Here is a 15,514-nt window from a genome sequence, read left to right as displayed (position 1 = left end):
GGGAAGGCTAAAGTTAGAGCCCCTGTCTGAGGTCATGGAACAGAGTAAAAGTAAGGGGCCCTCACAGCCTTATTAGCGAGGTACTCTAAACACAGAGAACCAGAGCGTCTCCAGCTTGTATTTCATTATGTGTTATAAGGTTTTGATTGGTACTTTGCAGCTCATTCGGGGGAAGGGACTCTGTGGATTGATTTATAAAGTTGCTATTAAGATAATGGAATGGAATGGTTATGCTTGTTTTAATTGTCCCCATATCCCTACTCCCAACCTCCTGACTCCAATATACCCTTTAAGCAGTAAACTGAGTAAATGGATGTGAATTTGGATTATGTGGCGGCTGTTTAAGACATTTCTCATTTTAAGTTGAAAAATCCTATTAGAAAGTCCATGTATCTTTAGAGGAAGATTTCAGATCTAGATTTTTTTCACCTGTTTGCAAGTCACTGCCTCTTTTTGGTTGCCAAAGCTCCAATTTGGAAATTTAGGGATAAAATGTCTTCTGTCCCAGTTGCTGCTGGTTAGCTTCTGGAGGACCTGTGAAGCCTCTGATAAACATGTCTGGTACACACTCTTGCTCCCTGCCCAGAGCTGCACTGGCTCTTCATGTAAACCTCAGTTGTCACATGGATCCCTCCAGGTACCCTAAACTGTGGTTCATATTTATGTCCCAGCTTGAAGAAGCACAACACAAGGGCAGGGACAGTTTGAAATATTATATCTCTTCACATACACATCACCTAATAAAGAAGCTGATACATAGTAGGCATTTTATTTTATTTATTTATTTTTGATACAGAGTCTAGCTGTGTTGCTGGGCTGGAGTATAGTAGCTCAATCTCAGCTCACTGCAACCTCCGCCTCCTGGACTCAAGCAATTCTCATGCCTCAGCCTCCCGAGTAGCTGGGATTACAAGTGTGTGCCACCATGCCTGGCTAATTTTTGCATTTTTAGCAGAGACAGGGTTTTGCCAAGTTGGCCAGGCTGGTCTCAGTCTCCTGGCCTTAAGTGATCCATCCACCTTGGCCTCCTACAGTGTTAGGATTGTAGGCGTGAACCACTGCACCCAGCCCATAGCAGGCATTTTAAAAGCATTTGAAATGGTAGATGAAGCTGCAGTAATATGTAATGGATTTTTATAATTATTCACTATCAACTTTCAACATCAACTATTCATTTTCTAAGGAAAGCAGCACAAGAAGTTATATATAGTGAATATAATTTATGTGTATAAATTTATATATATTTATGTATATAATTTATGTATAAAATGCTTACATATTTGCTTTTAACTAAGATAAAGTTGACTTTTAACTAAGACAAAGTGATGTATCTCTAGAGCCATAAGGATTAATACTATCTGCCTCCTGACAAAAACAAGGCATGTTTTAAGATTTTACTCCCTCATTTCCATCCTCTGCTCTATCTATTGCTCATAAATTGATCCTGAGATTTTCTCTATAAGTTTAGTAGTGGGAATATTATATGTTTCAATTCCTCTGTTATGTTTTGTTTTTAGTGCTCAGTCCTCTGCCTTTTGCTTATTGTGATTCGTAATGCACTTATATCTTCAAATAGTACTAAAAATTAATCATCTGTATATTTAAGTTGGTATAAAGTCATCCTTTGTCAGCCAGGAAGTGTGTGGTGAAAGAACCTTGAGCATAACATAGAGGAAAACCACACTCTCACTTTATTAAACCTTACATTTAAAAAATGGAGTTTTGATAGTATACGGAAAAAGTTTTCATCTTTTTGGATTTTTTGTTTGTTTTTCAAGGTGTTAAATAAGAAACCCAAGTTATACTGAGCTAGTAAGGCACACTTCTCAGGTTGTCTTGAAGGGTTAGGAGTTTACTCCTTGAGCTCAGGCCAGTGATGCAGTGATGATAGAGTCAATCCATGGCGTGCAATCTGTGTTGTGTACTCACATATCACATTGTATGCTAATATTCCTTGTTCATAAATTTTTCTAAGGATTAGAGTATAATAGTCAAACAGTATCACAAGGCATCAGTCACATTTTCTGGTGATGGAAAATGAGGAAGTAATGGGGCAGGTTGTTTGGGAAGAGGTTTTTATTTTATGTGTCATATAAATACAAATACATTCGATATTTTTAATTCACAGAAGTATGTAGCACATCCACTAGCTAAGACTATGTCCCTCCTTGAGAGCTCATGAGAGAACTCTCCAGTTTTTTCCTGGATGGCTTATCATATGCTGTTTAGTTATTCCCATGTGCCCTACAATAATTTTCATGTCCTGGATTTATTTCTCCTAAATACAAATCTGAAAGACCCGTACTAAATCCAAGAAGCTCCTCCCTAAACCAATTAAGCATTTGATTTTGTCTTCACCCTGTTTATCTAGCAGTATCATCTGTAAAGTCAGTTATTTGCATGTAGCAAATCAAGTTCACGAGGCTTGAAGTGAGTTCATCTCAGCTCAGAAATTCATAGAACAGCAGTGTGAACATCCATGTGTCACTTTTTTCACACTAACTCTCATGAATAAGACATATACTCCCTCAAGAACCCGTGGTTTTCCTAATGAATTGGAGTCACCTATGTGTACTGTATTTGTGACATGCACATTTGCAGTTGAGGTCCACAGGAAGGACACCATTTCCTGGATCAAACCGCAGAGTGCAAATATTGTGCCCTAAATAACACACTAGTTACTGTAAATGTCAGTAGAGGGAGTTTTTCTGACTTTGATTTAATGAAAGCCCACAGCAAAGCCAGCTGTTAGCACTTCTTAACTGCTTGTCAGAGCAACCAGGGGAGATAGGGAGGACCAAAAACACTTTTTCTCTATACTTTTGTTTTAAAATTAAAGTAGTTTTCAACAGGTGTTGAATAGGGACACTGGGGGCTCTATACTACTTGACATTATTTAGTTGGTGAATTTAGTTCTCCTCCAGGAGGGTTACTTGGATCTAGAATTACATAAGGAGATTGTATAAAATGTGTTTGCAAGTTTGTATATTGAATCCTCTCACCTGCAAAAGAAGCATTTTTGTGTTCTGGGCTCCCCATGAGGAATAATTTAAAAATAAAGGAGAGAGAAGACACACCAAATGCCAATCCCTCGCTTTGTCACTTTGGGTATTGCCAAACTAATTGTAAGCCATGTGTGATTTGATGGATGTCATCTGCTTTTTCTGAACAAAGAAACCACTTGAAGCAAACACATAGGGAGGAAAGTATGCGACGTTTGTTTCTGTAATTTTTTTCATTTCTAGAATGCATTAGTAAATACATGTGGTTGTGAAGGGCCTTACTGCCCTTGGAAATTCCTTTGACATTTTGCTGTGTGTACAGAGGGGAGATAATCTTTCAACCGTGGGGAAAGTTTACAGTCTTATTATCTTGAAGAGGAGAAGAAAGTTTCTTCCTCAAGTGATTTATAACTTGAAACATGCTGTCATGTTTTGGTAAGCCCACTTTATTAATTCCATCCTTCTCTGTGGCAAATTAAAAAAAAAAATACATGTACCATTGCAACACAGTACTTTCTCAATAGCACATTGTACTTATAATAGCATGATGGAAGTTATGGGCTTGGGTTAGTCATATAGAATGCAGAGCCAAGTTCTGAGTAAAACCTCTAATTGAATTACCTGCAAAAGCACTGACAGACAAGCTTTCAGGACGGACAAAGCTCTGCTTTCCCCAGCAGAAATAGGTCACGTTTAAGTCTGCCTTGTAACTCTTTGTTATTGGTTTTTGCCGGCACTTTCAGCTCGTGCCTCTGTTGGGCCCCTTTTCCTGCAGCAGAGGAGGAGCAGCTCTGTGAAAGCCAGAGGGCTCACACATTATCCTCTCGATTTAGAGAAAATTGATAACAGATCAAGTTAAATGGAAGAGCCTTTGAAATAAAAATCCAAAGTATTCCTTCACAGATTACTCAGATTCTTGCATGATTCTTTTATTGTATTGAAAAGAGAAGGCCAGGATATGAAAGTAGCCTTTCTGTAGCAGTGAGACCTGAAAAGTACTGTTTGTTTTAATTTGGGGGAAGAATTAGAGAAAGTTCCTGTTGTTCAAATCAGGAAAGAATTTATTGTCCATCATGTGTATGTGAAAATGAAGAGTAATATGTTGTTGTTCTCTTCTTTCTCTCCTGCTCTCTCTCTGTGTTATCCACAGCCTCTGCAATCCCAGATAATGGAAGAAGGTCCTGTCTAAAGCTCAAAGTCTTTGTGAGACCCACAAGTAAGTTCACTAGAATGAGCTTCAGAGGGTGGCTTCACTGCGCATGCTTTATTGTGTGGTCTGGTTCACAGCGGTAAAACTTTTTTTACTGTTAAATCTTGTGTGGTATCTGTTTTGTATATCAACATTCATATTTTAGTTTTCATCATATTTTTTGTCATTCTTCATGATGCTTTTACTTAAGTACACAGCAGTTGCTAACTTGTTGTTTCTTAGACTGTTGTACATGCAGAGCAAATGGGAACAATATTGGCAATTAAAACATGCCATTGATTGCAAAACAATCTTTACATTAAAAAAAGAAAAAAAGGAGAGAAAGAAAAAAGAAAGAAATGGGAGTTTAAGGGTGTCTTCACTAACATATTTGGCTGTTATCTCTATTTTTGTTATAGATAGCTGTATGAAAACTATAGGTGTTCATGATCGTGTTTTCGATGTTAACGACAAAGTAGAAAATTCATTAGAACCAGCAGGTTAGTATGCTTAGAGAATCTCTTTTAACAAATGCATCTATTTCTCTGGTGCTTCAGTATTTTTTTCCTTTCTTCCTCTCTGCATGTTTGCATGGTATAGTTGTTGTTCTGCTTTTGCTCATTGCTAGCGATGCTAATATGACTTATATTCTACCTCATTCCTCCAGTATCTTTGTGTAATGCATGTTAGATAAAATAAAACTTTTCTTTTTGGAATGGGTTTGAGCTAATGCAGTATCCTAATATAGAAGCCCCATCAGAATGCTAAAATCTCACTGCCTTTTACCATATCCTCAGAGCATGCTGGTAATCACTGTGAATATTAAAGGTTCTGTTTTCATATAAGACACAAAACATTTCTATTGTATATGTTCATAAAATTTTATTTTTTATGTCCAAATCTATAGATAAAAGTAATAAGACTATTGCACAAAGTAGAAACTAATTCAACATACTTAGTTTTCTCTAGAAATTTACATGCATCATTGAACTGACCTAAGGAACTTTATTTTATTTAAATATTATTTCAACTATTGTCAATGGTAATTGGTCTAGAGAAGTATAATCACATTGCCACCACAAATTCACACATCTCTTGCTGCCACAAATGTACCAGTAGCCTGTTGAGCCAAATGTGATCCTTGATTACCGAGGCAAAATAAGTTTTAAGGATAAATAAAATTTTTCTACTATTGACTTCCACACTCCTAACATTTCCCATAACTAAAGAAAAATAAAACCCACCAAAGCACTCATTGAGGCATTTAGTCTGCCGCATACTATGGATAATGAGAACATGTAAACTATTCATTTGGTTATCAATTCAGTCTGGCCATTTAATGAAACTAGATTAACTGGGAGGAGTGGTCGCCCTCTGCCAATTGCTTATGGAGGCGTGTGCCTGGAGGCGCTGTGTGTTCCCTTCCTCTGTGGTGTCCTCTTCTCCCCTACCTGCTCCAGATCTTCACTGGTTTCCTTACCCATCTCCCTTGATCATCTCAAAGCTTAAGGGAAATAAATTTTTTTCCTCTTCATGGAGAGATTTGAGCCCCCTTATGTAAATAGAGATTTTTTTTTTTTTTTTTTTTTTTTTTTTTTTTTTTTTTTTTTTTTTTGTCTTTTTGTAGTAGAATTTCTCTTCCTTATGGTCCTAGAAACTAACGGGCATTGAGGTCCACTTTTTCCTCCAATGTTGTAACCAGGACTGCACAGTCAATGAGCCTTAGGGAAACTTACCCTGAGTAAATGCTGTGCCTCAGGACATACAATAGCTTTCCCGTTATAACTGACAGAAAGAGTTAGAGTTTTTTCCCTGAAGCATTCTTGTTTTTCTAAGGCAGGCATCTCACCCAGAGTGCAAATGAGAGGTGTGTACAATGAGTTCTCCGAGGTCTTAGTGGCTCCCCAGGGATCAGTTAGCTGCTTTAGAAAGTTTTAAGGAATGAATGCTGATATGAAGACATTTTAATTGTGTCCTGGAAATCTGGAGCCATGACTTTGGCTTCTTAAGGTACCAGAGTCCTCACAAGCTTAGGGACTTGGGCCATCAGAGGATCTACAAGTTACTCAGTATCTCCCTCAACAACCCCAGAGTCTACACTCTTCCTTCTGTGACTGAGGAGACTCACCCGTGCCACATTGCTGATTAGATAGATCCAGCTTTAATACTCAGATCTTCTGACTCCTATTCCAATATTAGTATCAAAGTAGTGGTCTTTTACCATTGCCAGAGGTATGTTCATAAAGAGGACTTAAGTCTCTTGGCTTTGTTAAGAAGCCACAAGAAGAATGAGCAGCATGTTCTAAACAAAAATTACCCAAGATTATGATCTATTGATACACATTGTACATAATGTAGGCATATCTTTCCCATGGTTTTTTTTTTTTTCCAGGGAATCTCCACTGCCTGTCTACAGCATAGAAGGCTGCTTAGATACTTAACAGATTGCATATTTTTCTCTGGTAATGAAGAGGCACATGGAGGACCATCCTGCCATTAGGAAAATTACCTTTGAATTCCACTAATGATACAATGCAAGATATTAAGATGCCTTCATGCATGAACATATGTCACTGTCTTTGGGGAAACAACATTTTTTTTTTTTTTCACTGAACATTTAAAATGCACAATGGCCCCAAATTGATGGACATATAACTGCTGGAAGTTTGCAAAAGTTTGGCAGAATGTAGTTCAGTGTGTGCATACGTGCGCTGGGGAGTAGAGCGTAGGTGTACATGCAGGAAAAGCTCCTTGAGTCAGTCAGAGCTATGTTTTAAGGGCTTGCTGGTGAGCATCTTCACTAACAAAGTGAGACAAGGTTGAGCCACAATTCCTGGCGATAAGAAAACAATAAGGAGTGAGGCACTGTGCCTCATACCTATAATCCCAGCAATTTGAGAGGCTGAGATGGGTGGATTGCTTGAGGCTAAGAATTTGAGGCCAACCTGGACAACACTGTGAGACCTTGTCTTTCCAAAAAAACAAAAAAAAAAAGAAGTGGTGTGTGTGCCTGTAGTCTCAGCTACTTGGGAGACTGAGGTGGGAGGACTGCTTAAGCCCAGGAGTTTGAGGCTACAGTGAGCTATGATCATGCCACTGCACTCCATCCTGGCTGACAGAGCAAGATTCTGTCTCTAAGAAGAGTGAGGAAGTCTCGTCAGATTTGCAATTCTTCCCCACTGTGTCAAACCACTGAATGAAAGAGTATTTGCCTTCCCCCAGCTCCGAGTGTAGACCCGGTCTTTATGAACCCAGCAAGTCTGAAAGGATTCCACTGCATGATCTCAGCGATGTGTACTAATTCACCTGTCTTTGGAATGTATTTGTCTTTTTTGTTTGCTTGCACACTCTGCCTGCCAGTTTCCTATCATCAGGGACGCAGGATGATCTCAGGGCAGACATATGCCACATAACATGCTCCAAAATATCGCTAGTGTTCTCTCCATTAACCATTGAAACCCCCATGTTGTGGAATCCTGTAGCCAGGAGGCAAAACTTGATTTAGCTTCTGAAGAGGAACATTTTCTTCTTCCAAGCCCGTGTTACAAGTGTTAGAAATTCTCTCATAGTTAGGTATAGTTTTCATTGGGATAGATTTTGCCTATGAATTCCTCCTTAGAATTCTGAAATTGCTCAGATTTGCCCAAATGACAGCCAGTTTCTCATTTCACTTTTGGGGGCTGTAGAATTTCCCAACACTGGGAACCTGTTTTAATCAAAGGATGCTTTGTGGAATCCCGAATGAGGAACAGCATGTTGCAGGAAGAAGAGAAGGATCCTGATGCCCTAATGGGACTGACTTTCCTTTTGTGGGGCAGGAAGATATATATTCGTTGGGTGCTTATAAAAGGTTAATTCCAAAGATTGTGTGTGATTAAAGGACTGAAAGGCCCACTTAGCCTCATACTTCACTTAGATGAAAAACAAAAGCCTTTCTCTCCATTACCCTGTAAGACCTATTCCCTGTGTCTTGTGCTGAGTGGACCTGGAATAATGGATAGCCCTCACTGTGTACCTAGAAGGGACTAGGGTGGTGATGAAGGGGTTCACACCGAAAATCTAAGTGCTAGCTGGGTACCTTTAACAGTACACTTGTAAACTATACAAGGAGAAGGATTGGGTAATATTCTAGTAAAAATAAGATAGAGAGGAATCCAATAGCTGATGCAATTTCAGGTATTTAAATATGTGATATTGTGAAATGAACTCTGGAATCCTCAGGGTTTATGGTTATTTCACAATTAAGCCTGAAGTGCTCCATTGTTTTGATTGACAACATATTGGTGCTCTTAAGAAAGTGATTTGGATTTTAATTTCAGGGCTATTAAGGGCCTTTACTTCTACTTCCTGTTAACTACAGATTTAATTAATACACTTGCAAGGCTGAAAAAGAGCAGAGAATAGAGGAGAGTCTGAAGGTATTTGGCCACATTGCGGAGGACTTTATAAATATTTTTTCTGCATCCATTTATCTTCCCATCTTGCTTCCTAACCTTTTCTAGTCTTCTAGGCTAAAATCACTCCATGTAGATTCGCTAAGGTCCAGGAAAGGGGAGCAAATTTGACAAGGGGATGCAACAGCTTTTATTCTAGGAGAGGCTAAAATGATAAGAGCACTCCAGGGCAGGAGACTCAACACTGAGAAGACCTTTCTCATTGGGAATGGATGTGATGGACAGAAACATCCCAAACGAGCATATCTGAAGCAGAAGTCAGCCTGTGAACCTGAAAAGTGGTTACTTTAGGACAAATGTTAGGGAGTGTGATTCTACCCAGTGAACTAAAAGCACCCTTATTGTGACACGTGTGGTAGGAAAATATAAATGAGTTTAAAATAATGGTTAGTTAACCCATTAAGGGGTTTGAGGTGGCCCCATCTGGGGTATTTAGGGATTATCCTTTGAGGTCAATATAATTGTAAACAACCACTTGTTACCATTCTCTCTGACCCTTGAACAATTCCCAGATGGCAACTGCTGAACACCTACAGGAAGTTACCCTGATGCTGAGATAAAATTTGCACAGGGACTCACTATTGGCCCCCAAAATGTGTTATTCAGAGATCCTTAGTCTAAAAGCACAAGTGGCCAGGTATGGTGACTCCTGTCTGTAATCCCAATCCTTTGGGAGGCCAAGGGAGGAGGTTGGTTGAGGCTAAGAGTTTGAGACCAGCCTGGGAAGCAAAGCAAAACCCTGTCTCTCTAAAAATTTTTTAAATTAGCCAGACATGGTGGTTCACACCTGGAGTCCCACCTACTCGGGAGGTTGAGGCAGGAGGATTGCTTGAGCCCGGGAGGTCAAGACTACAGTGAGCTGTGATTGGGCCACTGCACTCCAGTCTGAGCAACAGAGCAAGACCTTACCTCTCAAAAACATTGATTAATTTAATTTAACTAACAGTAAAGAAAAGCATAAGTTAGACCAGGTGGAAAGAAGAAGACAGGCAGCCCTGGAGCAGAGCATGGCTCTTAGGCAAGCCTCCAACCTCTCTTTGGTACTAATTGCTGCAGAGTTCCCATTTTGAAGTTAAGCCTGTTAATCATGCAGATCAGAAAGGCTATCCAAAGTCAGAGGCAGCCTCATAGAACACTTTATAGCTAAATAAAAGAAGCTTAACTCACTTAATCCATTTTATTTAGAGGAAAATTTTGCATCCACGCTGATAATTTATGTGCCAAGCTTCAACCCGATAAAAATAGTCAAGTTCAAGTAATTTAATCTTAGAAATACAGGGTTTGTAATATAAATAGCACCATAATTGACACCTAATTGTAGGCAAACGAGTGGGCATAGATTTATTGAAGTTTACTAGGCATGATGTATAGTTTATCCAAAATGCTGTTGTTTTGGCATTTAGTTTTTCATGTTTGAAAATTCGTCTAGGCATCCAACAACCAGGCAATCAACACTAATCCTATGAAACAGCTAAAAGAAGGGAAATGGGCAGTGCATTCTGCCCCACCCCCACCAACATGTCAGTTGTCTGCTTGTGACATCTTAGGTTTCAAAGGTACATTCAGATATCTGAAATCTGTGCAAGGCATATCTGACTGCTGGCTAACCAAAGCAGCTCACGTGCCAAAGGTTACAGTGTATGCATAATTTTTCCCTTCAATTTTTAAGGAAAGTATTAATATTGCTGAGAAAGTCCAATTTTCTTTGCTGCTTCTTTGTTTGCTGTAAATAATGAGTGATTATGCAGACATGAAAGTCAATGGTGGCACAAGGTTCATTACCCTACTTTGCAGAGGGTGGCGAGGTCTGTTAACAGCAGGCTGCTGCAAGAGAGTTATTAAGGATGTGAAATCTCATTGGAATGTGTGCTTTCTATTTGAACAGATGACACCGTACATGAGTCAGCCGAGCCATCCCGCGGCGAGAACGCGGCACAAACACCAAGGATACCCAGCCGCCTTTTGGCAATCCTACTGTTCCTCCTGGCGATGCTTTTGACATTATAGCACACTCTCCTCCCGTCACTTGTCACAGAAAACATCAGGGTCTTGGAACACCAGAGATCCACCTAACTGCTCATCCTAAGAAGGGACTTGTTATTGGGTTTTGGCAGATGTCAGATTTTTGTTTTCTTTCTTTCAGCCTGAATTCTAAGCAACAACTTGGGGCTGGGGGACTAAACTTGTTCCTGCCTCCCTCACCCCACCCCACCCCACCCCCAGCCCTGGCCCCTGACTTCTCTCGCCCCTCCCAAATTAAATGGACTCCAGATGAAAATGCCAACTTGTCATAGTGACACCAGTGGTTCGTCAGCTCCTGTGCATTCTCCTCTAAGAACTCACCTCCGTTAGCGCACTGTGTCAGCGGTCTATGGACAAGGAAGAGTAGTGGCAGATGCAGCCAGTGCTGGCTAGGCCCAGGAGGGTTTTGCTCTCCTATACAATATTTATGCCTTCTCATTCAGAACTGTAAGATGATCGCGCAGGGCATCATGTCACCATGTCAGGTCCAGAGGGGAGGTATTAAGAAATAGATATAATATTACACCATTTCCTATAGGAGTGTATAAATGAACAGGCTTCTAAAAGGTTGAGACACTGGGTTTTTTTTTTTTTTTAAATATGACTGTCTTAAAGCATTCTTGACAGCAAAACTTGTGCTCTCTAAAAGAAGCCTTTTTTTTTTTTCTTTCTAGGAGGCAGGTTGGGTGTGGAATGCTAATACAGAGCAGGTGTGAAAACAGAGAAAACTACAGGTTTGCTGGGGGTGTGTATGTGTGAGTGCCTCTAATTTTTTTGGTGACTGGGAAGTGCACACCAGATATTTTTTCTTTGAATACAGATCACCATGGTGCTACAACTTTTTTTTTTTTTTTAAGAAACTCAAAGAGGCATTTTTATGAATAAAGTGACCTTCCCCAAGGCTGACAAGCCAGGGTTGATGAGTGCACAGTGGAATAGCTTTGGATGCTCCTCTGGGGGATGACGTATACCAAGGAGAGGACCGCAGTGGCCAGAGGAGACATGATTTGGCTTTGCTGGAGCGCCAGTGTGCTGTGGCCTTTCCCCGCCTCCCACCCTAGTACCCACGTTTTGCTCCACACTCCGTGACCGCAGGGGCTCGGACACAAACCCCTGTCACCAGGAGAGTCAGTCAGCACGACTTGGGAGGGCTAAAGGGAAATTTGGAAATAAAATTCCAAAGTTTGGAGTAAAAAAATTCAAGTGTTGATTTTATATTCTTTCCCTTTCTGGCACAGCCTAAAGCATAGGGGGAACATGTGTTTATCTGTGGGAGATAAACAAGATGGAGTCCCAAAGACTTTAACAAAATATTTTTTTAAAAATCCACTAGAATAGAAAATACATTATTTAGATATACTTTATGCTGAGAGTGAGTATATATGCTTGTCCTATTTAAACTTGTGAGAAAAAGTGGTATCCCTTGATACATTTAGAAATATGGGGGCTATCTTGTTTCATTGTGGGGGTGGGGCAGAAGGAGAATAAATGCAGGATGACCCTGTTGAAGGAATCTTAGCATGGCCAACAGGGGACATTTCCAGTCAATTACCGGGAAATGCAAGCCTTGGGGTTTCTACTGGTGGTGGGGCTGTCATGAACTTTAAACTCCAAAGCCTAGACAGGGAAAAGTGTTAGACCAATGGAAAAGCAATCCAACCTTTTTTGTTTTTTTTTATTTTTTTTTTTTTTTTTTTTGCTATTGCACGACATGTCAACAGAAACCATGCCTTTCAAAGTAAGAAATGTGATGATCATGTAAAATGTGAAAAATTGAAAGCATTCCAGCAAAATAAGAATTTTTTATATCTTTGTTTTTTAAGATGTATATGTAAAAAAGAAAAGAGAAGGTCACGTTATGGACAGACTTCGTGAATGGGAATTTGCTTAGAATTGTGAGTAGTTCTGAATTAGAAAAGTATGTGAATGAAAGGCAGCTGTAAATGTATTGCACCCTGGAGAGTTGTAGACATGTTGAAATGTAATCTGGGCTTACCTGATCCATTTGGAGTGGATGTCACTGCCGAATCTGTTCTCACATGGAACCATGTGCGTGGGGTTGCCAGCCTCACAGATACAATCAATCCTATTCCCCCCTGACATCAGGAACTCCTCTGGAGTGGCAGAGTCTTATCACAGAAGGCAGCCACCATTTCACCGAAACAAAAGTTCATGACATTCAGTTCCTTTTTCCTTTAACTATTTATATACTCAGTACTCTCAGTAATATCCAGAAATACTTTTTTAAAAAATTAATAGTTACAGGCTTGTTGGTCCAGTGGGATTTGGGTAGGGGGAGAAAGATACCTTCTAAATGGATCAATACAACCAAAATAATACTGCATGTTCTCTAACCACAAGGAAATCAAATGATCCTGTAATGATTCCAGTTAGTCATAACTACGTTAGCAGCGCTAAATTCATTTTAGAAATGGTGACTTCTGTGGTTTTCCTAGCATTTGTCTCTAACAAATGGTGAAATAATTACTCATGGCCCTCTCTGCCATTGTCTTTCATTTTTTCACAGTGAAATTCGACCCCTTTATTTCACCATTCTGCCACTGCAAATTAAGTATAAAGAGAATAGCAAGACTATCCACACCAGTAGACAGTATGCTTCTCTACTTATAAGTGATGTAATCATAGCTAATGCACTTGCCATGGAGTTTTCAAGATGATTGGTGTCAGACAGTTTTCATTTTGTTTAAAAAGTGTTGGTGGCCTTTTGTGGTGTTGTTACAATCCTCTGGGGGCTTAGGAGGATGTTGATGCAACTTTGTAGATGCTTTTAATTTCAAAAACAACTCAAAAGTCTGAAGGGCAGTCATAGCTGCCACTCAGCCCCAGTTAGTCAAACCCCAGTGACCTTTGCCCCTGGTTGCCAAGGGCTTTGCAACATGAAGCAGGGAAATAAGGATCTGTCTGTTTAGTGGATACCGTGTATCCTTTAATAGACCAGGTAACAGTTCGTGTTAGTTTAGACTATTGTTTTGTACTGTACTTTCTTGGGTGGCAGAGGAAAGAAAAGTAAAACATTAAAAAAAAAAAAAAAAAAAAAACTGCGTTCTTTAAATTCTGTATTATTAGCAACCTCTGTTGTATATAGTGTTTGATAATAAAGTATTAATTTGATTCTTATGTCTTTTGTAAGTGAGAACAATAGACTTTCAGGATACAAAACATGCATTGAGGCTTTGAAACATCCAATGTGTACCGTGGCTGAAAACAAGAGCCACAAGTGGCCGAGACACTGCTCCATACAGGACTCACGTGTGGTCATTGCCCACCCAATCTTATGACTCCATCATCTTGGGACCTGGAACAACATGACTTTTTTGATCAATATTTTGTCCTCAGTGTTTTCAAGGTCTGATGTTGGAGCCCTGTGGCCCACCCTCCCTTCTCCACCAGCATGTTGGTTTGAAAAGGATAGGGAATTTAGAAACGGTTCTGTACTTTGGTTTGGTTTGGTTTTCTGTTTGTGATTGTTTTCATGGACTGTTTTAGTTTTTCCCAGGAAGAGTCTTTATCAATATCATGTGCGGCTCGCTCATGGAAATGGTTGCAAACCAATCAGTGTAGGAAGGTTCAATGGGGCTGTTTCCCTCTCCGTGTCGTTGTCAAAGGAAGAGTCACACAGTACCTGTGGATTTTCAGGGACTCTGTTTTTCTCCGGTGCCTTAGCAACGGCAGCAGCCATTTGTATTAGTTTCAAATAATTAGAAAAACAGTTTTCAACTCCTCCTTTCCATTCATTGCTCTCAGAGTTGTGGTCACTGACTTTTCTTTTGAAAACCACCTCCACCAACACCCCCGTTTGCCTACACCACCCCCCTTTTACTTTATATGTTTATTTTATTTTTTTGTCTCTTGCCTTCCTCCCACATTTTATTTCCCTTCAGAGCCGTGAATGGTCAGGTCTGTGTCTGGTTTGGCATCACTGAGTTTTTCCCATGCATTGGCCCCAGGGCTGCTAGGATGTGAGACAAATCTCCCTACAATGGGCTTGCTCCCATTGTCTGTACAGTTTAATAGATGCTGGCATGTCGGAGGTTACCCATGAGTCAAAATCCGCTTTCCATGCTTACTCTTGACACCCCATTGAAGCCACTCATTGTGTGTGCGTCTGGGTGTGAAGTCCAGCTCCGTGTGGTCCTGTGCTTGTACTACCCTGCTTTGCAGTTCCTTTGCACTTACTCATCGAGTGCTGTTTTGAAATGCTGACATTATATAAACGTTAAAGAAATGTAAAAAAAAAAAAAAAAAAAATACCCACACACAAACAAACCCATACGATCTGTATTTGTATATACACGTGTCCGTACAAGTATACCTAAATAAAAATTAAAGATTTTCATCATTTTAATTGGATCCCTCCTTCTACTTCTTTGTTCCTTGAATGACGCCTTTATTTCAGGGGCTACTTGTACTCTGCTGATTTTTCAAAATCTTTGTGGACAGAAAAGATAATACAACATGCACAAGAGAAGGCCTGGGAAGCTCAAAGAATGCAGAGTTAGAAATGGCCAAGTATCTGGGCGCATTCCAGTTATTCTGATGAGAGAATAGTGAGATTTCAGCCTAGTCTCTGTATTTGAGCCTTAAAATAGGCACTATGACAAGCCCTGCATCCTAAAACGACTGTTAAATACAACAGGAGCTAAATACAAATTATATTCTGTTACTTTGCACGTAGTTTTTTCACCCCGTCAAGAAAAAGACCAAATAAGCATTTTCCCAGCAAATGCTGGAAGAAGAAAAGAAACAATAACAGTAATAATAATCACTTCAGTACTGCCCAAAGCCTCAATTCTCACAATCAAGGAAGAATTAACTTACTACCGTGT

The 15,514-nt window shown here is 39.8% G+C and overlaps 1 protein-coding gene across 1 annotated transcript in view; it reads left to right on the top strand.

Annotated features, from left to right (window-relative positions):
• Window positions 1-15,033, top strand: part of EFNA5 (ephrin A5) — a 294,637-nt gene extending 279,604 nt beyond the window's left edge. Inside the window, exons 3-5 of the mRNA XM_023212250.2 lie at window positions 4,153-4,218; window positions 4,611-4,691; window positions 10,531-15,033. Coding sequence (XP_023068018.1) covers window positions 4,153-4,218; window positions 4,611-4,691; window positions 10,531-10,652 — 269 coding nt within the window. The 3' untranslated portion in view covers window positions 10,653-15,033. The remainder of the gene's footprint in view (window positions 1-4,152; window positions 4,219-4,610; window positions 4,692-10,530) is intronic.
• Window positions 15,034-15,514: the final 481 nt, after the last annotated feature.

Source organism: Piliocolobus tephrosceles, chromosome 4, assembly GCF_002776525.5.
Source record: "Piliocolobus tephrosceles isolate RC106 chromosome 4, ASM277652v3, whole genome shotgun sequence".
Taxonomy (NCBI): domain Eukaryota; kingdom Metazoa; phylum Chordata; class Mammalia; order Primates; family Cercopithecidae; genus Piliocolobus; species Piliocolobus tephrosceles.
This window is presented reverse-complemented; position numbering and strand designations above follow the sequence as displayed.